This window comes from Rissa tridactyla, chromosome 3 (assembly GCF_028500815.1).
Source record: "Rissa tridactyla isolate bRisTri1 chromosome 3, bRisTri1.patW.cur.20221130, whole genome shotgun sequence".
Lineage (NCBI taxonomy): Eukaryota > Metazoa > Chordata > Aves > Charadriiformes > Laridae > Rissa > Rissa tridactyla.
The window spans coordinates 125,807,666-125,833,318 of record NC_071468.1 but is presented as its reverse complement, the minus strand read 5'-3'; the positions used below and the strand labels follow the sequence as shown (position 1 = coordinate 125,833,318).

Here is a 25,653-nt window from a genome sequence, read left to right as displayed (position 1 = left end):
CCCCCCCTAGGAAAACAAAAAAACCCCCTCTTTGCTCCAAACACTACGAGCTGAAGAATGGCTGCGGGTTGAGATATCAAAAATCTCAGAAAAATATATAATATATATATTTATATATCTCTGTACGTCTTCTTATTTAAATTTCACATTCCTCGAAAAGCGGTTATTCAGTCAGTAGCTGCTGAAGAAGGCTCTTCTGCTGGCCCGGCGGCGGCGGTGGCCCGGCGGCGTTTTTCGGGGTGCCCAAAGGAGCCGGCGGATTGAGGTAGGGATCTCCTACCAAATTCACTGTACACTGTACGTCGGCAAAGACCTGAACCTGTTGTACCTGCTGGGACACAAAAGACAAGAGGGGATTTAGCGGGGCCGGGGCAGGGGCCGGCGGCGGCGGAGCTGGGAACTACGTGAAGTGGAAACTCACTAGAGACTTCCTCTAGTCTGGAGCCACCCCAGAGAAGAACTCTTCTGTCTTCTTGTCCTATAAAAAGAAAACCGCTGCAACTCATTCGGCTCGGCGAGGTTCGGAACGTTGCTCATCCAAAAAAAATGGAAAAAAATTAAGATTTGGGGGGGAAAAAAAAAAAAAAAGTAATCAAAAAAAAAACCGACAACCCCCCTAGGCTGGGTGAAGGGGAGCCGCGGCGCGGTGGTTGCGGGGTGGTGAGCGAGGTCCAGCGCGGCTGTTTGATCAAAATTAAGAGGTTTTGGTGTGTCTCGGCGGCGCTGCCGGTGCGTCCCTACGGGCTCTGTAAAACCAAGGCTGCGCTACGGGGAAGGGGGAGGCGATGCCGGCGGGTGCCGGATGAGATGGGGATGAACCGCATCATCCCCAGCAACCAGAGGCATTGGCAGGCGGCTGGGCACACTTTGGTGGTGCTCGGTGCTGCTCGGAAGGACGGACGCCGTCCCCGCAGCCTCCCCCATCCAAATTTCTTTGCTCCGCCGCATTTTAACAGGGTTTTAACAGCCGCTCCAGTGATGGCCGAGCCTAGGAAAGAAACCCTCCCTGCTCGCTGGCAGCCCAGGGGCATTTAGCACCAACGGTCATTTATTTTTCCAGCTCGGCCACAGCGTTGCCGCTCTTCCACGGAGGCCGAAAATGCTCACGGCAGCGGCGCGAGCTTTGATGCAAAGAGCGGTGCTGGCGTCCCCAAGGGCTGGCTGTCACCCAACGCCAGTGGGACCACGGTGGCTTCGAGCTGGTCCTGCCAACTGGGGCCGGTCCCAGTGGAAACCAAGCCGGTACGGCCGGGGACGGTCAGCCTTTACTGGGGGAGGGGGAAACCCGTCAAAACTCCTCGGGGTACCTGAGATGCGCTTAGCAGTTTCTTACTGACCTGCGCCCCATCTGCTTCTGTTTTCAAAAGGTCAGTGGAGGAAAGCTGGTTGCAGTAAAGGCCCGCGGGTCTCAGCGCCGGCTCATTTACCTGTCAAAAGCAAGATCCAGGCTCAGCCGGGGGCTCCTGGACGCTGGAGGGGCACTCGCCGCCCTCTCGACCCGAGGTTTGGGGGGATTTGGGGAGGGGACACTCATGGATGGGGCAGCGCCAGGCGCCTGTGCTGCCAGCACCCTCCCTGCACCACGAGCTGCAGGGTTTTGGGGCATCGGTGGGGGGATCCCAGTGGGCAGCCGGGACCTGTTTCACTTTCCTCCTCACCTCCTGTACCACTGCCTGGGGCTCCGGAGGCATCTCGCCCCCGGGGAGCATGAAATGCTGCCCAACTGCTCGGCGAGAGGGGTAAAAGCCGCCGGCTCAGCCCATGCACTGGAGAGACCACCCTCCCTCCTCGCCGAGCGCTGCGGCTGCTCCCGGGGGGCTGCGAGCCCTGGCCCGCAACGTTCCCAAGCAAACCCCATGAGCCAAGCGTGTCCTCCAGGAGCTCAATGGCACCGAGACAAACCCCGGCAGCTAAAAGAGTCAGAGGCATCTCAGTCTGGCCCGGGGAGGATCTCACTAAGGGGCTGGGACTGCGGCAAGGTCCTGTATCCAACCGTTCCCTTTCCCAGCTTTCACAGCTCCCCGGGGATGCATGGCTACAAACAGACCCGCCGCCGGCCCACCAGGGGGGCTGGAGGTGATGGAGATGTTTTGCTTGTCCCTCTACCCACCAAGGACTCACAGGACACTCCAGAGTGCCGGTGGCCTTGGGCTCCAGCACAGCGGATGGTGGGACCTTTGCTGCTTCCCCCTTCACCCCCTTGGGACAGTGGTACCCCCGGGAACAGGGAAGTGAATGCAGAACCCCCTGGCCATCCCGGGAGCGGGGCGGGCACGGCACTGACCTGCTCCGAGCACATGGAGTTCATCCCGGGCATCTGCAACGAGTTCATCTGCATCTGTCCGGCCATGGGGTTCATGTTCTGGACGTTGGCGTTTCCTCCCGCCATGGAGACGGTGATGCTCATATTGTTGTACATGCCCTGCTGAGCGGGCGCCGGCTGGCTCTGCCCCGCTTGGCTGAAGACGCTGAGAGAGAGGGGAAAAAAGCATTACCTGGGTGTAGGCGGCAGTGGAGGCACCTCAAGATGTCTGCTGAAGCCCCGGGGTGGCCTCAGCCAGCCTCTTGGTGAATGCCAAGATCACCTGCGGCAGAGCTGGTGGAGAGCTTGGGAGCCCTGCCAGTCCCTGGGGACAGCAGGAGGGACAGGGAGGTATCAGAGGTGGCTTAGCCAGCGTGGTGGCTGGGAGGAAAGGGAGGTGGCTGCTGCAGAGACATCCATCCTCTGCTCCTGCTGTAGCAGGAGGCTCCTCAGCGTGATGGGGTAGAGCAGGAGAATCACAGAATCACAGAATTGTTTGGGTTGGAGGGGACCTTAAAGATCATCTTGTTCCACCCCCTGCCCTGGGCAGGGACACCTCCCACCAGCCCAGGTTGCTCCAAGCCCCGGCCAACCTGGCCTTGAACCCCTCCAGGGATGGGGCAGCCACAGCTTCTCTGGGCAACCTGGGCCAGGGGCTCACCCCCCTCACACCAAAGAATTTCTTCCCAATAGCTCATCTCAATCTCCCCTCTTCCAGTGTAAAACCCTTCCCCCTCGTCCCATGGCTCCCCTCCCTGCTCCAGAGTCCCTCCCCAGCTTTCCTGGAGCCCCTTGAGGGACTGGCAGGGGCTGGAAGGTCTCCGCGGAGCCTTCTCTTCTCCAGGCTGAACCCCCCCAGCTCTCTCAGCCTGTCCTCCCAGCAGAGGGGCTCCAGCCAGTGCCACGAGAGGGATCAGACAGGGCTTCGGGCTGGATTAAGGGTCAGTCAGATGCAAAGCCCTGGTCTATGTGACACTGAGTTCACCCCTTCACGCTCCTTCCAGTGTCCTCCTTGACACCCAACCATCCCCACTGCTGCTCCAGGCAGGAAGACAGCTCTCCATCGCAAAGCAAGGTGAAGCATCCCACCTCCAACAGAACTCCCATCTCATCCCACCCAGCCCAGTAACCTCCCGCTCCGTGCTGCCTGACCAGGACCAGTCATCCAAGACAGCTGCACACAGCCAAGATGCAAAGCAAGGTGTCCCCCAGGCGAGCTTTTGGGTTTTCTCCCCGCCATTTCTGGAGATCTGAAGCTTAAACATGACTCATGCAAAAAAGGCAACAAGTCTGGTGACTCTTCCTTATTTGCTTCCCTATGTCAGAGCTGGACACATCTTAAAAGGGTCACGCAGTGATGTGGGACCGCCGGTCTTGACTCGATTTACTGCCATGTTTCCTAAGGCAACTTTTACAAGACATAATTAAGCCACCTGTTTAATTAAAAGCCAAAGACCTGCTTCATGGCTTACTCAACACACATGTTCGTTCATTTAAATGCTGTGGGGCTTCTGGTTGCCTCCGAGGTGAAGACAAGGATGGGGTTGATGGTGACTTTTGGAGGAGGTCATGGTGTGAGGACATGGCCTGAGCTCAGCACGTGTCCTCGGCCAGGTGTCACCTACGGGCACCGCCACCCCTGCCAACACCCTACCAGGGGACCATCACCTTGGTGTCACCTTGCTGCCTTCTCTCTGTGTCACCCCTGTGCTCCAGGTTACGCCCACCATGATCTTACTTGCTGTTCCCCATGGCTCCTTGCTGCCAGGTCTTCATGTCAGGCGACTGGTAGCCCGGTGTTGGCGGAGCCGGCTGCAGCATGGGGCTTTGCGAAGGCGGGAGCTGGGGTGACATCAAGGGGCTGCTGGGGCTGAGCGACGGGGCAAAAGCAGGTTCGCTTTGCTGACCCATGCCTGAGGAAGGACAGACAGCGTCAGCAGTGCCCAGATCCCCACCTGCAGCCCCAATTCCCCCCTCCCCTGCAACCGCCGGCATCAAACCCGAAGTATCAGCCTTGACTTTTGGTCTTGGGGTCTCTGGTTTTCATTTTGAGCAGCTGTATCGCTCAAATGCAAATATTTCAGGGATGAAGGAGCAGGGAAACCCCCCTCAAGTGCTTTCCATCAGCAGGTGTTCCTCTGTAGCATCGCACCTGCCTGGAAGATAGCCAGGGTAATGAGATGGTGCCAAAGGAGGTTCCTGCAGGGCTGCTGCAGCCACATGGCAGTTTGCTCTACTCATCACTGATGTCCACCTTGCTGAGACCCTGCACTGATGCTCAAACATGAAGTCATAGAATCCGAATCACAGAATGGTTTGGGTTGGAAGGGACCTTTAAAGGCCATCTAGTCCAACCCCCCTGCAGTCAGCAGGGACATCTTCAACTAGATCAGGTTGCTCAGAGCCTCATCAAGCCTGGCCTTGAATGTCTCCAGGGATGGGGCCTCCACCACCTCTCTGGGCAACGTGGGCCAGGGGACACTGGCCCAGGTTGCCCAGAGAGGTGGTGGAGGCCTCATCCTTCAAGATGGTGCCCATCTGCACGCAACTCTGCACCAGCTCACCCATCTCATACGAGCTTGGTGCTCACAGAAGAGGCGTAAGGTACCTGCAGCTCATCCCAGCCACCTCAGCAAGGCTTTGGCCTTTTTCAGGGTGTATATATTTAAGGAAGTGCAATTTTGAGGACTGCCTTGCTGTTCTATTTTCAAGGAAAGAACTAAGGAATTACCTGCCCAAACGATACATTTATTTTTTGGAGATTCAACCAGAAAAAGTCCCCTTGGGAGGTGGAGGCCAGAGACCGGACCAGAACGCAGGCTGGGTGAGACGCTGGGGACGAAGCCCGCGGTGACGGGCGAGCAGGGCTGGGCTGCAGCATCCTCGGGGGGCTCAGCTCTGCCCTCCGCCTCTCCCTCCCCACCGCCGGACGGCTTTCCGACGCTCAACTGCTCAACGTACCTGATCCTGAATACTGAAAGATGTTCTGCTGCATCTGTGGGCTCATCCCGGCGCCGAACTGCCCTCCGACGCCGCCCATCATCCCCCTGTTCACCATGCTGCTGCGGTTAGCCAGCGCGGCCTCGGGGTTGGACGCCAACGGTGAGAAGGGACTGGTGGAGGTGGGAGGGTTTCCTGGGTTCGTACCATAGTTTGGGGGGTAAGGGAACTGCTGGGGGGGAGCTTGGGGCAAGCGAGCGGCTCCGATCTGTACCGGGAGCCCGGCGGAGGGAGGGAGGTTGTTTCCGAAGCTTTGCTGTCTCATCAGGATGGCTCGCTGCTGCATGAGCTGCCGCTGCCGGTGTTGCTGGCTGTAGAGCTCGCGCTGGCGCTGGGCGAGCATCTGGGCGTTGAGGGGAGGCTGCGGGGAAGGAGGGGGGGATGCCCCAGTTATCACCGTTACCCTCCGGTTCTGGCAAACAGCTCAGAGCCCGCTCGGTGCAAGAGCTGTGGGTGTTCCCCTTCCCCAGCTCAGTTTGCAAGGAAAGCTGGAAAAACCCTGAAATGCTGTAAATTGGCCCGTTCGTACCACTGCAGGGCAGAGAAGGTTGGAGATGATAGAGATCAGCCTCTGCACGTGCCGAATGGCAAAGTTCCAGGAGCTGGACCATCCACTGAGCCAGGAAAGGAGGCTCTTGGTCACCTGGCTGTCACCAACTACCCCTATCTTCTGCGGGACCCACTTCTTGTGCCCTCGCCGGGATGCTCCCGTGCACCAGAGCCCAGGATCCCTGACCTCGACTCTTTTGGCTGCGAGCTGTTAAAAAAATAACCCATCCTACGAGCTCTTCCATGACCATGGGCTCATTCCCCATATAGCCGAGCCAGATGTGCTGGAATTAATCACCGTAAAAAACCTGACAAAGCCATCAGCGGCTGAAACTGGAGCTACAATGGGAACCATTTGGTCCCCTTCCCTATCACTAATGCTCCCCACGGCACATTAGGGACGTCACGCCGCTTCCCAAAAAAGGCAAAGTCTTCCCAAGAAGTGGAATAAAGTCACCAGAACTCAGCTACGCTTTCCAACTTCTCCTCGCACCCCGCAGATGTTTCATCCACTTTATTAGAAGCCAAACAACAACTTCAGGGCCTGGGGACTTGCAGCATCAATAAGAAAAGTTTTTAAAGATTCTGGTATTTAAAGGATGGCATCTATTTCCTAAAGATCCTTCTCAATTCAATGCATTAGCACATCCTGCTCTAAGCAGTAACAAAGTACTTACACCTTAAGCAGGTGGTGGAGCTGGAATAAGTGTGAAGCAAATAAAACCCCACAGCAGCTCGTCTTGCAGCCACCTCTCCGCAGGTGGGAGAATTTTTCTCTCCCGTTAATGATGGAGAGGAGCAAGCCAGGCTGTGCCAACAGGGAGGTCGTGGGGATTAACCCCCGGTTCTTCCCGGCTGGGAGGACCGTGCCGCATCCCCCTTACCTGCGGCGTGATCTGCTGCTGCATCCCCGCCCGCATGTTGATGCCCACCGGGGAATTGGCTGCAAACTGGTTGAGGATCGCTTGCCGGTTTTGATGGATCAGCTGGAGGGAAGACAACAAAAAAATCCAAGGAGACCTTCAAAAGTCTGATGCAGGAGCTTCCCACCCGTCCGATCCCTTCCGATCGGGATGCCTGGGGTGCAGGCAGGACCGAGGGTCCCTCCATCCCTCTGCCCACAGCCCTGGGATGCGGAGGGGGAAGAATTACCTGCTGCTGCCCCTGCAGCCGCTGCTGCAGCTGAAGTCGCAGCTGGTTGGGGGCCGTCGGGGGTCTGTTGAGCGTCTGCCGGGGTTGCATGGCCATGTTGGTGGGGAAGGCGCCGCGGGGCGGCGGTACCTGCACCGGCATGGGCCCGAAGGATGGCTTCTGCCTGACCATGCCGGGGAAGGCGCCGGGGAGGTTGGTGGTGGGAGAGGCGGAGGAGTAAGGCTGGGGGTACATGCCGGGTTTCTGGTCCATCATGAGCGGTGGGGTGGCTTGTTGGGGCTGGAATCGCTCCGTCAGGGCTTCCAGCCCGCCGCCCTGGCGAAGGCAAAGGGGGAGGAAAATATCACTTTGGAGCCCCACCGGCACCTGACCCTTTCCGGGAGAGCTCGGAGGGGATGGAGGACGTGTCTGGCACGGACCAGCTCGCTCGTAAGGATGCTGCTGCCTGTAACCATCGGCCCTGGGCCAGGCTCCAGCCTGCGTGAGCGCTGTGTCGAGGAGGGAATTAAACACCGGCTCCCTGGGGCTTAGCAAACCTTAGGGGGATGGAAATGATTTATTTTGGCTGGCTTGGGAGCAAGAGCAAGGCCAGCTTTTCAGAAGGGCTCAGGGCTCATCTCCCTGGGCTGGCGGGGGCTGCAGGGTAGCGGTAGGTGATATTGCCTTCCTCTGCCTCCTCTGCCTTCCTCCGCAGGGTTTGCTAGCACTGAGCTGCTCATCTGGGCTGCAGGCAGCAGCACGCCTGGCTGGACAGACCGGGCTCGGAGGCCCGACCTGAACATGGGAAATAGTTTGTTCTCTCTTTGCTATTTTTATGCAGCCTCGGAGGCTCGGCTGGAGGAAGAGGGTCCCCATCTGCCCCAAGAGCACCTCAGACACAGGCCACCTCCAAGGACCTGGGGACCCCAGCCATGGAGCCCCAGGACTGGGAGAGCTCATGGAGAAGCACGACTATCCTCTTGCGCTGCTCAAGGACAGCCCTCGCTAGGAACCCACGGGAGACAGGACCCTTTTGCCTGTAGTACAGCCATTCCTACACAAATGAGACATATTACAGCTGGGGGGTGATCTCCACACCAGCAAACCATGGTAAGAAGCTATTCTGCGCTGCTCTAGCTTGACTCAGGCCAAGAAATCTGGTGTTTGACCTGTGAACCCCTGGAGATGTAACACCTTGGAGCCAGAATCCTTATACCGAGTCCCACAGATTAAGAGAAAGCTGCATTAAGAGAAACCACACGCACAAACCACCCCCAACTCCCACTGCCTTCAGGATTTGGTTAGATGGTGCCCATCGAAGGACTGAGGCTTGAAGGCAGGGATGAGGATATGGGAATGCTGGTGGGGAAAAATTCTTTAAGGTAAATTAAGATGGAGCTTATATGGTTCAAGGACTGGATACCAGGACATAAACCAGCAGCCCGTGATGGCCAGAAACCAGACCTGCTGAAAGGAGGCTCTTTTACGCTTCTCTCCCCAAACTACCCAGTTTTCATCTGCCCCCGATTAAACTGGGTGCAGATATCTCCAGCACTTCATCCCACCACATCTGTGGTAGCGCGGAGAAGACGGTGGGTTTGGTGAAGTCGGAGTAAATCCCCGAACTCTGCCCCAGGGGATGAGAACTCCTACCTGCCAATAACACATCCTGGAGGGGAACTATCAACACGTTTTCTTCCCAAAAATGCCTTTATGCTGACATGTTGTTTCTCTAAAGATGTATTTCAAGCAAATATTTCATGGAACTATTCCAAATATTTCTGAGGTTCAGCTGAAGCCATGGAAAAAGCCCAAGATTCCCATTAACGAAGTGATCCCTGGATGGGAGCAAAGCTGGGTCGGGGTCCAAACATGAGATAATCCCCCCGAACCGGGTTGTCCTCGGCAGGGGAAGCGCCGGATCGGCGCGGGGATGCTTGGCAGCGCTGGGTGCCGTTCGAGGGCATCTGAGTCCAGCGGTGCGACGCTGCTGGAGCCTGTCCGACGCAGGAAAGGGTTGTTGGGGGGCTGTGCCAGCTGAGTCTGCAAAACCCTTGTGAAAACACTGAGCCGTTGCAGCTGCATCTTTGGCAAGAGCATCTCAAGTACGAAGGACCAGAGAAGCTCAACTCCCTACCCCTCACTTAAAAAAAAGGCAGGTGGTGATTTTGGAGGCACAACCTTGAGAAAAGGGACGTGGCAAATACCTGGCTGGGGAATCAACTCACTGACAGGTCCCTCAAATTGCCGATGAAAAGATAAACCATCCCGGCAGCGCAGCGCAAGGCATCGCCTCAGGGCCACAGAAGGAGATGTGCCACCTCCGGGCTTAAATGATGCAGGATGAAGCCCAGAGCAACTGTAGGGATTTGCTCCGAGAAGCTTCTTTCTTAGGACTTCGCATTTATTAACAGGCTTTCGATTCTGGTCCTTGTTTTGGAAAAAGCCTGCGCGTGAGCGCTATGGGGCACGGAAAAAGAAACCACTCAAAGACGAATCCCAGGCGATCCGTCTCATTTTCCACGGCCCTTCCTAGCTCCCCTGCAGCCAGCTTTCTCCCCCTGCCATGCCCTGGTATTTATGAAACCCTGGATCCTTCGGAGGCATCTGCCCCCGCGGATATCTGCAAACAGGGAGTCCCCCACCAGAGCTCAGCTGCAGAAACCAGGGCCCCAGCGCTATCCCAGTAAGACAGCACCACTAAAAGTAAACCTCATATTATTTTTTTTTTTTTTCCCCTGCAGTTCAACCCGAGACAGAAGGGCAGCTGCACTGTAAGCCAATCTTGATAGTAAAGCGCTGCACGGTTTCATACCAGCGAGGCCATTAGATATATTATTAGGCAGCACAACCCAGGCTCAGGAATCCCAGGCTGTGGGATTCCAGCTGGAAGGCTCCTCCGTGCCCTAATCCCCCCCGGTAAGGTGGGGAAGCGGGACAGCCTGCCAGCTCTCCCCGTTACATGAGCCGCCCGGGGCTGAAACCGCTCGGCCGCCTCTTTGCCAGGCTGCTGGTTCCCATGGGGGATCGCGTTTGAGAAGCGGAGAAGCGAGATATTGTATTTCATGGGGCTGTTTTCCAGCATTTTTGGCGGGGGGAGAGAACGGCGGGGTGTTAAGTATCGTCTCTCAATCTGATGCGCTTGTGTGTTCCCACTCACATCTGGCCTCCCGTTACCGCCAGATGTTGGAAATCCTCCTCCACGCTCATGTCAAGCCTCAGCCTCTGGCCCCGTATGTGACCTCCAGTAAGTCTCGGGAGTGGGTCTCTCTTTACCTGGACCAGTTTGTCGATCCCAAGCGCTCGATCCAGCTCGGCCAGCTCCGTCTCGTCTTTGCCGCTGAGGAAGGAGACGAGCTGCTCGAGCAGGGCTTTCTCGTCGTTCCGACCCTCCGGCGTGGTGGGAGGACACAGGAGCTCGTCCAGCTGCGAGGTGATGCACTGGCTGCAGAGAGAAGAAGCCAAGAGGAGGCACGTTAAGGTTTACGAAGCGGGGAGGAGGCTGAGCTGGGAGATGCTCGAGCGACGCAGCCCCCGCAGCCACGGGGACTCGCTCCCACCCCACTGCATCGTGGATGCAGCCTCGTCCCCCGGCTCCGACACTGGCTGAGCCCGCTCAAGCCCCGCGCCAAAACCTGCTTGTAAGGATGAACCTCTCCAAGAAACGAAGCCCGGACAGCGTTTCGGTGAGGTTTGGGAAGAAAACTTTGGTGCTTTTGCAGGCTTTGCTTCCCGCAGGCATTTTTGGGCAGGACAGCGGGAGGCAGAGCAAAACTTCTGCCGGCACGAAAGCGGGGCGGCTTGGATGGAGCCGGAGCAGCTGGAAGCAAAGCAGCTGAAGGCAAAGGGGAACCTTTGAGCTGCAAAAATAAGATTTCTGCAACGCTCGCTCAATATTCTTTGGGAATAAGATTACTATGTAATGAGAGACATTCCAATGATGTGACTAATTGGAGTCAATCGGATTTGCTGGGTCTGACACGACGAAGAGAGCCGTGGCACATCACGCTCGCAGCGAGGCACAAAGGCGAGGGCTCGAACATGCCAGCAGTTCCCAAGCAGCAGACATGTTTATCCTTTTAGCTCCAGATGAGGACCAGATGTACAGTAAGGAACTGAAGCCAATCCGACCGAGACCGCTGCAGCCAACACACGCAGCCTAATCCAGGGAAAAGAGATACTCGGCCCCGGGATTTCTTAAATTGCAGAGTGGGAGCAGAGAGGGAAGCAAGGAGACAGAGGTGAAAAGCAGGGCTGGTTTCACGCCACAGCCCGGGTCCCTGCTACTTGCTGCTTGTACCAAACCCAGTTTTTCGGTGCCAAAACCAAAGGACCAAGTTTACTGCACAGCCATCGCTCTTGCAGAGGGAGGGGAGGACAGGCTTCTTCTCCACATGAACAGGCAGAGGAGAAATTCAGGTGGGCACCATCTCTTCAGCCCATGCCGGACCTCTGTCTGGATGGCAAAAGTTGGTTTATAAAGAGATGGTGGGGACAATACAACCTTTACGTAGTAAATAAACCTCCAGCGTGTCCTGCTTTGCAGCCCAATCCAGCTTGCAGAGCCTTCCCCACCCCTCCTCTCCTCCAGCACCGTGCCATGGTGGGGTTCAGAGGAGTCTCCAGGCAGGTAACAGGGGGTGAAGGAGATCTTGGACAGCGTGCATCATGTCCCCAGTTTTCTATCCGAAGGTTTTCTATCCCCCGCAATCATTCAGACTTTTTTTAAGGCGAAAACTCTGATTCTGCATGCGGTGAGGAGGAGAAATTCAGCTACTTGCAGAGATGGTGTCAAACGCTGCTTGAGGTCCTGTAAAACATCTCCCTGGCATGGCCTCCAAGTGCTGCTCTGAAAGGGCGCAGGTCGCTGGCCCTGCACAGATGTCCTAGAAACCTCCAGCATCTCAGACAGCACAGGGTGCCAGCGCTGAGGCAACCAAATCGGGACCCGGGTGGCATGTTTGACCTTGGGGGATTAGAGGAACGCACACGAGAACAGCGACCTGGACTTGGTTCCAGAAGCCTTGGACCTCACCCAAGGTGTCCCTCTTCTGCAGAAGACACAAGAGCACTTGTGCCTGAGAGGGGATGTTGTAATCGCTCCGCTTTATCAAGAGGCAAAGGCACAGGAGGATTTGGGGAACATGAGAATTAAAAAAGGCAGCTCCAGTTCCCCAGGACACCCAGTGCTGGGAGATGTGGGCACCTCCAGCTCCTTAAACAAGGCCAGGACCTCAGCCCACCTCTGGCTAACATGAACCTCCCAGCTGGGAAAACTTTACAACCCTCAAAGCAAAAAATCTGCTGGTTTGATCTTAGCTGAAATAATTATTTTCGATCCTGTAATATTTGCAGTCCGCAGGCACTGTCTGCTCGCTCCGACTGTGGTCTCCGTCGGGTGGTCAGGCGGCTGCTGGGACTGTAGGCATCTCCCAGGATGAGAGTGTCTTCCGCTGTTGTAGCATATCTGCAGGTCTTGAGGACCAAAGTCCAGAGGCTTTTCCCCAGAAGAATCTCTTCTCTTGGCTGCAGTGCAAGCGAGGTTTTGTGGTTGATCACTACGCCACTAGATGGAAGTGGTTAGATCCCACCAAGATGCTGCCAAGGCAGGTCTCACCCATGGAGCTCCATCAGATCTCAGGAACCAGCGGGAACTGAGCTGTGAACCGGCTTCTTCCAGTGTTGTCCCTGCCCACCACCTCTGGCAGGAGCCACCTCTGCCCAGAGACCCCAATTCAGGAGGAACAGATGCTCACCAGGACGAGCAGCCCTTCACCTCTCATTTTGCTGTCATCTCATGGCCCCAGTCCATGTGTTGGCTCTACCGGTGGCTCCACCGGTGAGGAGCCCAACCTTGCTGCTGGGAGCTGCTGGAGCCATGGGAAGTCCCACCACGCGGCATGGTTTTTCTTGCTTTTTCCCCCCTCAAAGCCAAGAAAATCAAATACTGCCTTGTGAAACTTTAACCAGGCTGCAGTTTTAAAGCGTGGTTGAAACCAAATGCAGGAACTGTGCGAAATTTGTTACCTCCGCATCTCACCAGGCTTTGGGTAGGTGTCGCTGATCCACCGATCTGACCTTGCACCTTGTCTCCTGGTACCTTCTCTGCCCTGAAAACCACCCCCGGGAGCGACTCCCTCATGTTTTCCCCACCTGAGGAGTCCCGGGATGCTGCTGCCCAACATCTCGCCTCCTTGACACCTGCGCAGGTCCCAAGCCTTCCACACCAACCAAACCCCAACCTGCACGCCAAAGGGTGAGCCAGAAGAAAATCCAGCTCCCTTCCTCCCAGCTGTGCTGGCTGGGGGGACAAAAATGTCTCCAACCAGCCAGTCTGACCCAGTGCCTGGAGCACAGGGCTCCTGAGTAAGGTACGGTCATTTTTACCCCATAAGCAGCGTTTTAAGGAACATTTGTAGCTTAAAAAACAGATTGATTTTTCTAGCAGCTCTGCCCTTCGCCAGGTGTGCCCCACGGATCTTTTCCCAACAAAATAATGGCACCGGCAAGGCTTAAAAGGGAAGTTACTTCCTTGTGGCAAGGGCTCGGGCTGATATAAATGCTCAATTAAACGGGGATTTGTTTTATCTCCCAGCTCTTTCAAGCAACAAGAGGCTAAGTCTTTCCAGCAGAAGTCCAAGATCCAGTTGCGGCAGCAGAGACCGCTTAGGAAACTCTCTTCTTGGGCTGAGCGAAGAGCTTTTAGAAATTAATCCAAATTTAGCCCCGAGAAAAAGATGTTTGGCTACCGGCTTGCTCAGATACAACTCCTACATGTGTCTTCTTCACGACTGGAAAACAGAGATTGAGCTCATCTGCTAAAGACTTTAATTAATAGAGGAAATTCTGCCTCTCCGCAAAACAGGGCCGGGCTTTGGCAGGAGGATCCGTGCGGAGCTCATCAGTGCTGGCTCTTAAACCAGGCACCTGAAGCCCTCCCCAGGCCAGGAGGAAGATTCACCTCCTGTCCTCATCAAATCCATCTCCACAATCTCCGCTGCCACGGCGAGGACTTTGGGGTGCCCCTTGCCTGGCAGGACATCGACCGCCAAGCTCCATCAGCAGGGCTCGCCGCCCTTCTGACCTCCCGTCCCAAAATATCTGACCCACGGTCTCCTCCAACCCATTTATAGCCAAGGAGTGACCTTGTATTTTGGACAGGGGATGACCCCTTGGCTGCTCCATGGGGCACGGACCCAAAAAAGGTGGCCAGAGGACTGGAGGGGGTTATTTGACCTTGGATTAAAGCTGTGATCATTTTAGCTGAAGCCAAGCACATGGGGACTGCAAAACCACAAAACCGTCCCGTGGTTCTCCAGATCCCACCACTGCCCTTGGCAAGAAGGGTTGCTGGAGAACATCAGCCCAAATATTGGCTGTGGCACTGGCAAGGGATACTGGGGATTTGCAGCATCCTTGGCTCTGCCATGGATATACGGCCATTCCATGATGATTCTATGATGATTCTACGACGATATGGGATTATTCAGGTCCAGACATAGCCTGGACGTCGCCCCCCAACCCACCTTCCTTGTCTACTCGCATGCTCGTCCCTAGAGAGATAACGGATGTCATCTCTCACACTGTACCACCCTTCACATCCCGTGTCCCAGCACTTTATGGCACCATCAGCAACCACCACTGCCGAACGGTGATGGGCAGTCATGCTCGTCCCAGTTTGCACTTGTCGGGCTTCCAGGCAGGCAGCAAAGCAAGGCCACGTCTCTTTGACGCAGACAGGAGACATCCCGATGTTCTCCTGGGAAAGGTTGGAAAACCACCAGCCCCACAGTACTTACTCTTCGGGTTTATTGAGCGCGCCTCGATTCATGGCCGCCATGCTGTTATCCGTCCAGGGGATCTGCTCCCCCATTCCTGGCTGTCCAAACTGGTGATCCGGCACCCCCATCTCCAGCTCAGGCATTCCTGGGGGAAAGAAAGAGGATGGAGGGAGGAAAAGTTAGTGCGTGGGCAGGACTCGGGCACTGCCGGGGAGACTGGGCAAGCTCAGAGCAACGGGATGCCAACGGTGTCCTAAAACATCCCTAAAAAGGATGCCAAAATTCACCAGTTAGGGCTCTTTTCAACCCAAAGGTAGAGCTATCAGGTGTGGTTTCCCAACCATTAATCATAAGCACAAGCTTCTGGGTGAAAATCCATGCGGATACTGCACACCCAGCAGATACATATGACCCTGCGAACCCAGCATGTGCAAATGCTATAAAAACGTTTCCCTTTTCAGCACATTTCTAGCAAGATTTTCAAAATTTAGGCAAGTTAGAGGGTTTCTTCTTGAAGGCAAATTGTTACTACTGAGGATTTTAGCTTAAAAAAATAGCCCACACCCATTAGCATCTTCTGCCTCTCTTCTGGAGAAAAGTTAATTTGCAGAAGGAAAGGAGCCAACGCAATTAAATTAAGTTGTAGCAGAACTTGGAGCTCGAGCCCAGGACAGAGAGATTTACGAGGCTGGAGACTTTACATCATCCCATTTGAAACTGGAATTGGGACCGAAGATCAAACGGCACATCAGCTGAACCAGCCCGTGGAGATCCAGGAGATGGAAACCGGAGGGGTAAGCACACTTCTGGCCGGGGTGGCATCTCCGTCACATCGGGATGGGCTATCGGTGGCCGCCCCTACGCCAAAACCCTGAGTTTCTAAGAGATTTTGCTGATGAAGGCGGTTGCCAAAGATGAAAATCTCTCAGCTGTGCCGATTCTTTTCCCAATAAAATACATTATTTGCTTGATTACCCAGTGCCTGGTGTCTTCGATGTTGTCACAAGGAGCCACCAGCTTCACGTGCCACCCGGACCATGGGGTTTGTTTCAAAAAAGAGAAAATAAGAGCCCTAAGGGGAAGGAGGGGCGGGAATTCCAGTTCAGGGATGCTCCGCACCCCAGTGCACGCACCGGCGTAGCAGCTCCTGCCGAGCACTCCTCTATTTCTCAAAATTCCTTAAAAAAAGCCTTAAGGTTGCTTGGCAACAGGCGGATCCTGGCGGTGCCAGCAGCGGCCACGGCAGCTCCAGCCAGGCCGGGGAGGCTCGTGGCACAGTCGTGGTGCAGCCCGTCCCCAGTCCTTCCTCGACTCGCCCCAAAACGGTCCCCAGGCTCACTGATGCTGAAGGTCGCAGATTTTCCTGAGCACTGGGTGTGGGTGACCCTCCTCGAGGCAGCCGGTCCCGGTCGTGGCTTAACTTGTACCAGGGCAGGATGTAAAATATTACGTAGCTGCAACTGCTGCAACGACACAATGCGCAGGGCTGAGCTCTGCCTCCCCTCCTGGAGGAGCCTCGGAGGAGGATGAAAGCTCTCCTGTGATGCTCTCCTTGTTGAGAGAAGCTGCCCAAACCAGGAGCTCCACGTGATTCAGAGGGACGGGTTGTGTGCAGGGATACCTGGAGTGACGACGACCCGGCCAGGCGCGTCCTGCATCCGTGGGCTGGTGGGGACCGTGGCAGTCCCACCCCACGAGCGGGGCCAGAGCCGTGCTCCGAGGCGAACGGTGTGCGGGATGCAGGGCTGACGCTCTCCTGGAGCCTGGCCACCATCAGAAAGGGGACAGCGGATGAATCCGGCAGCTTTTCTAGTCCCACGCCACCGTCATGAGAAGATGAGATCTGGGTCGTTTACTTTCTGCACCTCATCTGCACTCAGGCTGTCACGCAGCCCCACTCCCCTACTGCCTCTTCCAGATCATGTTTAGCATCCCTTGATGCATGGAGGGAAACGGAGGAAGGCAGAGAAGCAGCATCCAGAGCCCTCCAGAGCCCGGGCTGCCAAAATGGTGAGGTCTGCGGTGTTATGCCCTTGGCAATTTCAGCAAGGTGAGGTGAGACTGTTGCTTCTGCAGATCTCCTGACACACCACCCGTGCTCCCAGCCTTGTGGAAATTAAACCTCACAGAATCACAGAATGGTTCGGGTTGGAAGGGACCTTAAAGATCATCCAGTCCCAATCCCCTGCCCTGGGCAGGGACACCTCCCACCAGCCCAGGTCGCTCCAAGCCCCGGCCAACCTGGCCTTGAACCCCTCCAGGGATGGGGCAGCCACAGCTTCTCTGGGCAACCTGGGCCAGGGGCTCACCACCCCCGCAGCAAAGAATTTCTTCCTGATATCCAACCTAAATCTCCCCTCTTTCAGTTTGAAGCTGTTACCCCATGTCCTATCTTGACACTCCCTGATCCAGAGTCCCTCCCCATCCTTCCTGTAGGCCCCCTTCAGGTACTGGAAGACCCCTATAACGTCTCCTCGGAGCCTTCTCTTCTCCAGGCTGAACCCCCCCAGCTCTCTCAGCCTGTCCTCCCAGCAGAGGGGCTCCAGCCCTCCCAGCATCTCCGGGGCCTCCTCTGGCCCCGCTCCAACAGCTCCGTGTCTCTCCTGTGCCGAGGCCCCAGCGCTGGAGGCAGCACTGCAGGGGGGTCTCCCCCGAGCGCAGCAGAGGGGCAGAATCCCCCCCTCGCCCTGCTGCCCACGCTGCTGGGGATGCAGCCCAGGCTGCGGGGGGTTTCTGGGCTGCCAGCGCACGGTGCCGGCTCCTGTGGAGCTTCTCACCCACCAACACCCCCAAGTCCTTCTCCTTGGGGCTGCTCTCCATCCATTCTCCACCCAGCCTGTGTTTGTGCCTGGGACTGCCCTGACCCAGATGGAGGATCCTGTACTTGGCCTGGTTGAACTTCATGAGGTTCACATGGCCCCACCTCTCCAGACTGCCCAGGTCCCTCTGGATGGCATCCCTTCCCTCCAGCGTGTCAACCGTGCCACACAGCTTGGTGTCGTGGGCAAACTTGCTGAGGGTGCGCTCAATCCCACTGTCCTCGACCAACGCCAGGGGAACCTGAGCTGCTGTCACCGCTTGGGTGAGGGATTCAGCCTCCTCCAACTGCCTCCCCGGGAGCTGGGATGGACAGAAAAGTCTTTCTTTTGTCTGAAATTACACCGATGTGAAAAAAGAGAAAAGAACAAACACGGCTTGGAAGCTCGCTGCTTGTGAAAAGCTGCTGGTGAACAGCGATACTCGAGCTCCACCCTGCAATGCCTTTTCTCCCCTGGGACCTCCTGAAAAGCCGGAGCGTAACCCGGAGAAGGTGGAGAGGAGCGGATGCCGCGGCTGTACGTACCTGTGTCGGGCGGGAAGGGGTTTGGTGCGGTCACCGTGCCCCTGCCCTGCTGGGACGGCCCGCGGGCGTGCGGGCTGCTGCCGTTGCTCGCAGGACAAGGAACCGGCCTCAGCTGCGCTGGCTCCAGGGGGTCGCAGAATTCAAAGGGGGGCCGACCAGCCTGCACACCCTGCCCGCTGGGCATCGCTAGGGATTCATCAAGTTATTAAAATAAAAAGAAAAGAAAAAAAATGCACAAGTCAGTTCTCTCCCCAAGGCTTGTTTCAAGATCCCCATCGCTCAGCAGATTCCCCGCCCCGCCGGGAAGGGAGCCGGCGTGGGTAAATTTGGAGGGCAAGAAGGGGCTCGTGGTGGGATGTCACCTCGCGTAAAGCGGAAAGCTCGGTCCCAGGTGTGGCTCGGTCACCCGCAGCCACCCCGGGGAAGCATCCCCAGGATCACATGCGATAGGTGACACAGCTCCTGCGTGCTGGGCCACGCTGTGTGAGGGTACGGGGATGCAGGAGCCACGCTGGCACCCAAAAACCAGTAGCAGGAGCTTAAAATAATCAGCTGGGCATAACAATTAAAAATAATCAACCAGACATAAGAAAGGATGGGGTGAGGGGGGATTGCATCCACCTAAGGTATATAGAGAGGTTTCGAACGCTGCTAAAAGGAGGGTATCGGGACCGGAGTGAGAGCCTAAGCGCAGCTCCCTCGCTCCATGTAGCCACATCAACCAGGTTCTGCTCCCTCTGCGGGGGGGCCCCCGAGCAGGAGCCGCGACCCCCCCTTATGCCTAGCAGCAAGTTGGGAGCCTCGGCAGCGATGCTGCCCGTGCTGGCCTCCTGCCTCCGCGGCCCTCATCTATCACCTGCTGGCTTTAGATCAATTAAAATGATGTTGTTCGGCCTCGCGTTATCCTAATTTTTATTTAGACAGGGTTTTTTGCAAGTTCAGGCGCTGTTTGCTATCAGGGAGCACGTCTCAACTGCTCACGTTGAGCTGAAAAATGAATGTAAGAGGCAGCCTTGCAAGCGGGTGGCCACCAGCTGTGGCTGTTGGCAACCCCTCTCCCAGCCAGCAGCACCACTAAATCCTCGGGGACCGGCTCAGGGGTGCGTCGCTGCCGCCCCGCAGGAGTTAAACCCGGCGGCAGCGCCTTCAGCGAGGCTCGCGGTGGGTCTCCCGGGTGGTAAGTGCTATTTTAGAGGCTGTAACCCAGGAGGGCAGCAGTCGGCATCCCAAGCACTCGCACTGCAGCCCCTGCCACAACCCTGCTCGTCCTCCCCACCCACTTGGAGGCAGGATTCCCTCTCCTCCGAAGGGAAGAAGCCCTGCTCTTAATTATGTCGGAGCATTACGAGCGTCCCCGCTGCTGAAGGTACCAACCCTCTCAGCCCTGGGACAAGCGGGTCCTTGGCAAGGAGCTATTAGGTTTGAGCAATATGCTTCGGCGCGATGAATTCAGCTCGGAGGTGATGGGTCAAGTGGTCCATGGCTACAGCTGCGGGGCTGACAGCTCCTGTTCACCTCCCAGACACTTCCCCGCCGGAGGAGAGGCACAGCACGGCTCCCCGGTGCCTCTGGGCTCAACGCAGCCGTCACTCATCACCCTTCCAGCATCCATCTCTTACGCCCGACCCTGTACACCTTCTGTGAGCCCATGCTCCAATTTTTGAGACCCCAAACTCCTCCCCTGCGACTTCTCGCAGGCAGGGCGACATTGCAGCCCACGGCACTTCGCTCCGGAGCCCACCTGCAGCTTGCAGAGGGTTTTTGGGGGGAGTTACAAGACCTGCAAACCATTGCTCGGTGACACGATGCTGTACTGCCCTTGAAGGGTCTCCCCTTAGTGCCCAGGGTGGTTTCACCCCTTCTCAGGGCATGGTTTGGGCCACGGTCACACCACCACGTCGCTTTTCCTTCTCCTACGATGCTCGAACCTTTTTAAAGGCTCTGTTTTTGCAACCCAAGCCCCTCCAAAAATATCCCAGAGCTGCCCTGCGGGCTTCTTGCTGGGCTGGGACCCAAAATCTCCTCATCTCCATTTGCCGAGCAAGTAACAGGACGATTATCCCTCCCTGGGTAGGATACGGACCAGCAGCTAACTGGTTTATACTGGGCCCTGTCCTGCCGCTCGCTCTTCCTTCCCTCTGCTCTGAAAGCTGCACTTCAGCATTCGAGACTCGGTGTGATTTGCAGCGGCAGCGATACAGGGATGCGACAGATAATTATATCCACGAAAAATGAAGCGTGGGACAGGAAAAGCCGCATGGGGCCGGGATCGGCTCCGGCATGTTGCCGTGGGGATGCTGCGGTACCAAAGGGGACAGACGAGCATCCCTCACGCCACCGGGCTTGGGGCTGGCACGGGGACATCCATCACAGCAAGGGTGTGGCGCGGGCTCCGACCGAGCACGCCGCGATGGCAGGAGCCGCTGGGTGCAGTTATTTGGGCAAATTTATGCTGCGAGGGGTAAAAGCTTGCTTTCCCCGTGGCAGATGCGGGCAGTTTGGGGGGAATAGCTGTGCCTGCAACTGCCCAGCCCGGGGGAGCCCATCCCGAGGAGCCCCAGCTTCAGCCTCCAGCCATGGGCTCCACCTATGCTTTTGCTACAAAACACCCTGAATTTATTATTTGCCCGCAGGCTCCTTCAGGAGAGAAATCCTAATTTTCACTTGGGTAAAACTGCTCGCTTTGGAGAAAAATCAAGTTTTTGTTTTTTTTTTTGGTACCTAGAAAAAACTCCTGACGCTACACCGGGGCACACCGACTCTCAAACCCCTGTCTGGAAAAAACAGCGATGCTTTCAAACCCCCAACGCCTCCGGCTGAGCCTGCCTTGCTCCCTCGCCACCGCGCAGGTCTCGCGGGGACGGTATCCTGTCCTCTTAACCACGTCACCGCTGGGTTTTTTTGCAGGGGACCCACGGGGTTCAGCGCCACCACCTTTGCACCCAACAGAAAAGCTCAGGTCCCCCGGAGCATCACCACGGCCGGATCCGGGATGGTGGTACCCCAGGAGAGCTGGTGACGGAGGAGACTCTCCCCTCCCACCCCTTGACGGGGACCCTGTTGTGGGGGGCGAGTGCCGGTGTTCCCCGGGGGCGGACACATACGGTTGAGTCCCGTGGGGGCTCTGGCAGCGGTGCTGGGCTGCAGGGGGGCTGCCAGCATCTCCGGTTTGACGGTGACACCGGCCACGCTGCTCTCGCTCCTCTCCGGTCCGCACAAGCCGGGCATCTGAGCCGCCTTCTCCAGCGAGGGCAGGAGCTGGTCCAGCTGCTCCAGTTCGGCAGCAAACTAAGGAAGGAAAAAAAAAAAAATCACGGCTGGGTGATTCAGCCCGAAGAGCGAGACCGAGCGCCGCTTTCACAAGCACGCAGCCCCCCCACGCTGCTCCCCCCAGCCCTTCGCTTGCCGAAACACCCAGCATCTCGCATGGATGGAGAACCGGCCCCGCATCCCTCTGCCTGACCGGACACAGACCCTGGGGGGACAAGGACTGTCCCCCCCCCAGAGCTTGGTCCTCAGTGACAGCTTTGAGATGCTCACACGCTGCAATTAGCATAATTATTAACAGTATATATAACCTCCAGCTATTTAAAACGGGAGATAATTTGCTTTGTTAATACACATATGCTTATGCTGAAAGTATAATAATGAAAAAATGGCCTTTTCTAAGAAACAGAAGTGACTTTTTGGAACAAGTGTCCAAAACCAACACCGGCCTCGGGCATGTAATTACCCTCAATGGGGTAGTAAAATATCATTCAGCTTTTCCAGCCTTCATCAGCGCTAAGAGTGGAAGAGTAGAGGTTTAGCCCGGGGACCCAAATAAATGGGAAAGTTACTGGGAAAGGGATTTGCAGCAACGGCTGTAACAGCGGCGCTGTAAAGCAGCAGGTTGGGATTAAAGGGGCTGAGATAAATGAGCTTTGGCTAAAAAATTAAAAATATCTCAAGGGAAACCAAATGCGTTAAAATCTAAGGACGCATACTGCTTCCAGAAGAGCCCCCCCTCGGCGTTAGGGAAAGCCTGGCCATAAACACGGGGTAATTAATAGAAAACTCGATAGCACGACGGAAATCTTTGCATTTGATAAAGGGAATGAAGCTCCGGTCTGGAGAAGATGGAGAAATTGGGCAGGAATTGGGATCCTGGCTCTGCCCTTCCCCGGCTCACGTAGCAGCGTTAAAGACCTCTCCCCACGGTGACCGCTTTGTCCCTTGCCAGAAGAAATCATGGGAAGCTTCTCCCTAAATCCCAGCCTGGAAATATTTCATATCTCAAATAAAAGCCTCCAAACCGGTGCCATCCCAATTGCCACTGCAGACGCTTCCAGTTTCACCTCCACGGATGGCAAATGGTATGAAGGTCAGAGAATTGCCAGGACAACCGCAGCGGTGGATGGACCTTGGGATGGACCCTCCAACAACGGTGGCTCCATTGGAATCACGAGCCCAGTCCTGCACCCGAGAGCCGAGAGACCCCGCTCACGCCCCTCACCGTGGCACACATTTCCTTCTCGACCTTCCCTGCTCTTTCTGCCCCTTCCCTACACTCTCACGGTAGCCCCGGGGCAGATGAACTGGTATTTTCAATACACATGACAGGCCACGCGCTGGTTTTTCCTTTACAGCAGCGTTTTGTGAATTAAATGGTGTTTAGACAACGCTGACGACGAAAAGTGCCCCACGAGCACTTTACAATTTATACAATTTATGCAAATTACAATTTATAACGGACTAACCAGTCTTTTTCTTTCCCCCCACCCGTATCCTTTCCATCAAATCCTAAGCCCAGAGCTCTGAGAACCAGAATGTTCTCCTAAACCCTGTCTCACAGAGAGAATTAAATGCAGCAAATTCAACACCTGCAGCAGGCTGCACCTCTCAGCTCTTCCAAATAATGCAATTTCTTGGCCAAGCAGCATTTCTTTAAAGCTCAAGTTTGCAAAACAAAGAGAACAGAAGCAAATGGGAGACATCCACGGTAACGAGCGAGATACATCTTGACTCCATCTCCTCCAGCAGGGAGGTCATTCTGGAGGCGGAGGGAGAAGAAGGGCACAGAGGTACCCAACATGGACATGAAGTGGAGATAAAACAACAGCAGTGAAGTCCTTGCGTTGCTTGCTGTGTTTGTGACGAGGTTGGAGGACGGAGAGGTGGGAACGAAGGACACATGGCGGGAGCAGGGCGGGATCAGTTCTTTTCTGGAGCACCTAAACTTGCACCTGGAATCTGTGCCCACTTTAACGGGTATTTTATTTCTCCTCCATGTCCAGAAAACACACAGCTGGAGAAGCTGAGGCCATCCAGTCTTGCTCAGAGAAAGCTCTGATCTCCAGGACCTATTTCTGTCCCCAAATGGGCGAGAAAACCCACGGCACGAGGGATGGAGGCTCAGGGTGGCTGAATATTTCTGAAGAGCTGCTTCTTCCCCAAACCTCCATCTCCTGGCAGAAACAAGCCTCCAAAACCAGAGACAACCAAAGGGCAAACCAAGGGACAGGATCTTATCTCTGCCCTTCATCCCTCGCCCAGCTGGCTCGTGGGATGCCCCACGTGTGAAATCAGCTCGGCAAAGGGGAAAGAGGTGCTTCCCGGTGGTACCCAGCCAGCAAACCTTCATCCCTGGCTGGACCTTCCTGTAGAGCGACTTCTCCTCCCAAGCCATCGACTACTCCCTGTCATCACTCGTCTTTTTTTCTTCTTTTCGAGAAAAGGATTCTACCCTGCTTGTGAAAACAAGCTGAAATGTAGATTCAGACCGAAAAGCAAATGAAAAAGAAGGTAAAACTTTATTCTTCATGGAATCACAGAATGGTTTGGGTTGGAAGGGACTTTTGAAGATCATCTGGTCCAACCCCCTGCCCTGGGCAGGGACATCCTCCACTAGATTGGGTTGCTCAAAACCCCATCCAACCTGGCCTTGAAGACTTCTAGTGGTGGGGCATCCATGACTTCTGTTTGGACCCCACCATGCACGCGCGGTGGAGCTCTGCCATGTGCAGGCAGCATTACCTGCTCCCCAGCATCATGCCCGAGGGCAGAGGGAAGACAATCTGACCTGAAGGAAAAGTCTCCTCTTCACCTAGCTGAAGTTCAGCTCGTGCCTTGAAGCACAAGGATGAAGAGCCCTTCCAAAACCCTGCTCAAGCTTTTCCTTCCATTATTTTTTAACTCTTGTAATTCCTATTAGCTCTTTCCCAAGTCCTACCCAAATATTTCTTGTTCTCACCCCATGAACAGGTGGCTCGGAGCAGACCTGGGGTGTTTCCATAGGATACATCCAGAAAGGAAATGACTCCTCCAAGGCTGAAGACATGCTGCAGAGCCTGCCCCACAATTAACGTTGCTCCTAATTGACATTTTGATTTTTACAACAACCACACATGAAAACAAAAATCCAGCAGGTGCTAGATTTCATTTCCAATGGCAGCTGCCCCTCCCCACGCCGCACCAACGCAGCCTGTAACAGAAAACACGTGGAAACGAAACTCTGTCCTTCGCTGCTGAGCAGTGAGGGGTTGTTCACTCGTCGGAAAATCCATTTTAAGACTTCGCAAACCCCTTCCAGCCTCTTTTGTTAACTCTTTGGAAGCACTCGGTACGGTGCAATGTATAATCCTGACACTCTCCAGCTGCCTGGGGAGGGATACTTGGAACCAAAAAGCCACGAAGGAGCCTAAAAATGCTCGTCTGCTTCCAACAGCGCCGGAGAGGGGCTTATAAACGCATCCAGGCTCCAGTCATCCAAGCTCTGCGTGCCTGTTTGCGAGCAGAGCACAATTAGCTAGCACAGCCTCGTTAAAGTAATAGGGCTTTCTGCCCTCTATGAAGGATGGTGCACCTGGAACCAACACTGATGGTCAGCAAAGAGTGCGTCTGCACCCCCGGCCGGCAAGTGGATCCTGCACGTGGATGTCTGGGAGACCAGGCAAGCAAAGCTCTTCCCATGTCCTGGCATTTTGCCTAATTTCAGCTACAACCAAGCTCCTCGACACGCTCCCAGATCCATGAAAGTAGGTTGGGGTGGCTCCATCCAAGAGCCTGCGCATCTCCCAGCAGGATGCAGGAGCACCGCGGTGGGAACCCGGCTCACCGGTGGGTACTGGTGGGTACCAGGTTCACTGCCCACCTGCAAGCTCCAACGTGCCTCCCAAAATAAGCACATCTTGACTTGGGTCTTCCTAATCTGGGGGCAATTTCCGTTAATGTAGATGATGGATCTCAAATGGGAGATGATGGGGGAGGACGTACCATCCAGCGAGCTGATGATACCAGGAAAGTACATTATAGAAAGAGGTAAGGAGTTCGATTCCCACTCGCCTATAGGATAACCGACCGCGACTTCCGAGCCCTTAACCTTATTAAAAGACTTATTGCGTATTTGTCATTCCAGGCTCTCCGAACGCTGTTATTCATCCCATATCTCCAAACGCCGGCAGCCGTATTTGCCGCAGTCAGTAAGGAGGCGATCAGCCCTGCTCTTCATGTCAGCCGCTCTCTTCTCTTTGCTTAAAAAGGATTAAGCAGCTTTATCCATGTTACCA

The 25,653-nt window shown here is 55.6% G+C and overlaps 1 protein-coding gene across 4 annotated transcripts in view; it reads right to left on the bottom strand.

The window, feature by feature from the left end:
* Window positions 1-3: 3 nt before the first annotated feature.
* Window positions 4-25,653, bottom strand: part of NCOA1 (nuclear receptor coactivator 1) — a 186,509-nt gene continuing 160,859 nt past the window's right edge. The window contains exons 12-23 of one of the 4 annotated variants that reach the window (XM_054193789.1): window positions 21,211-21,394; window positions 18,107-18,292; window positions 14,782-14,908; window positions 10,259-10,427; window positions 7,004-7,318; window positions 6,736-6,837; window positions 5,264-5,663; window positions 4,041-4,215; window positions 2,285-2,468; window positions 1,338-1,427; window positions 422-478; window positions 190-328 (exon numbers count right to left, since the gene is read on the bottom strand). In XM_054193789.1, the coding sequence (XP_054049764.1) occupies window positions 434-478; window positions 1,338-1,427; window positions 2,285-2,468; window positions 4,041-4,215; window positions 5,264-5,663; window positions 6,736-6,837; window positions 7,004-7,318; window positions 10,259-10,427; window positions 14,782-14,908; window positions 18,107-18,292; window positions 21,211-21,394 (1,977 nt within the window). In that variant the 3' untranslated portion in view covers window positions 190-328; window positions 422-433. Of the gene's footprint in view, window positions 332-421; window positions 479-1,337; window positions 1,428-2,284; window positions 2,469-4,040; window positions 4,216-5,263; window positions 5,664-6,735; window positions 6,838-7,003; window positions 7,319-10,258; window positions 10,428-14,781; window positions 14,909-18,106; window positions 18,293-21,210; window positions 21,395-25,653 lie in introns of all 4 variants that reach the window. The other 3 variants (XM_054193788.1, XM_054193785.1, XM_054193787.1) reach the window with 3 other exon arrangements.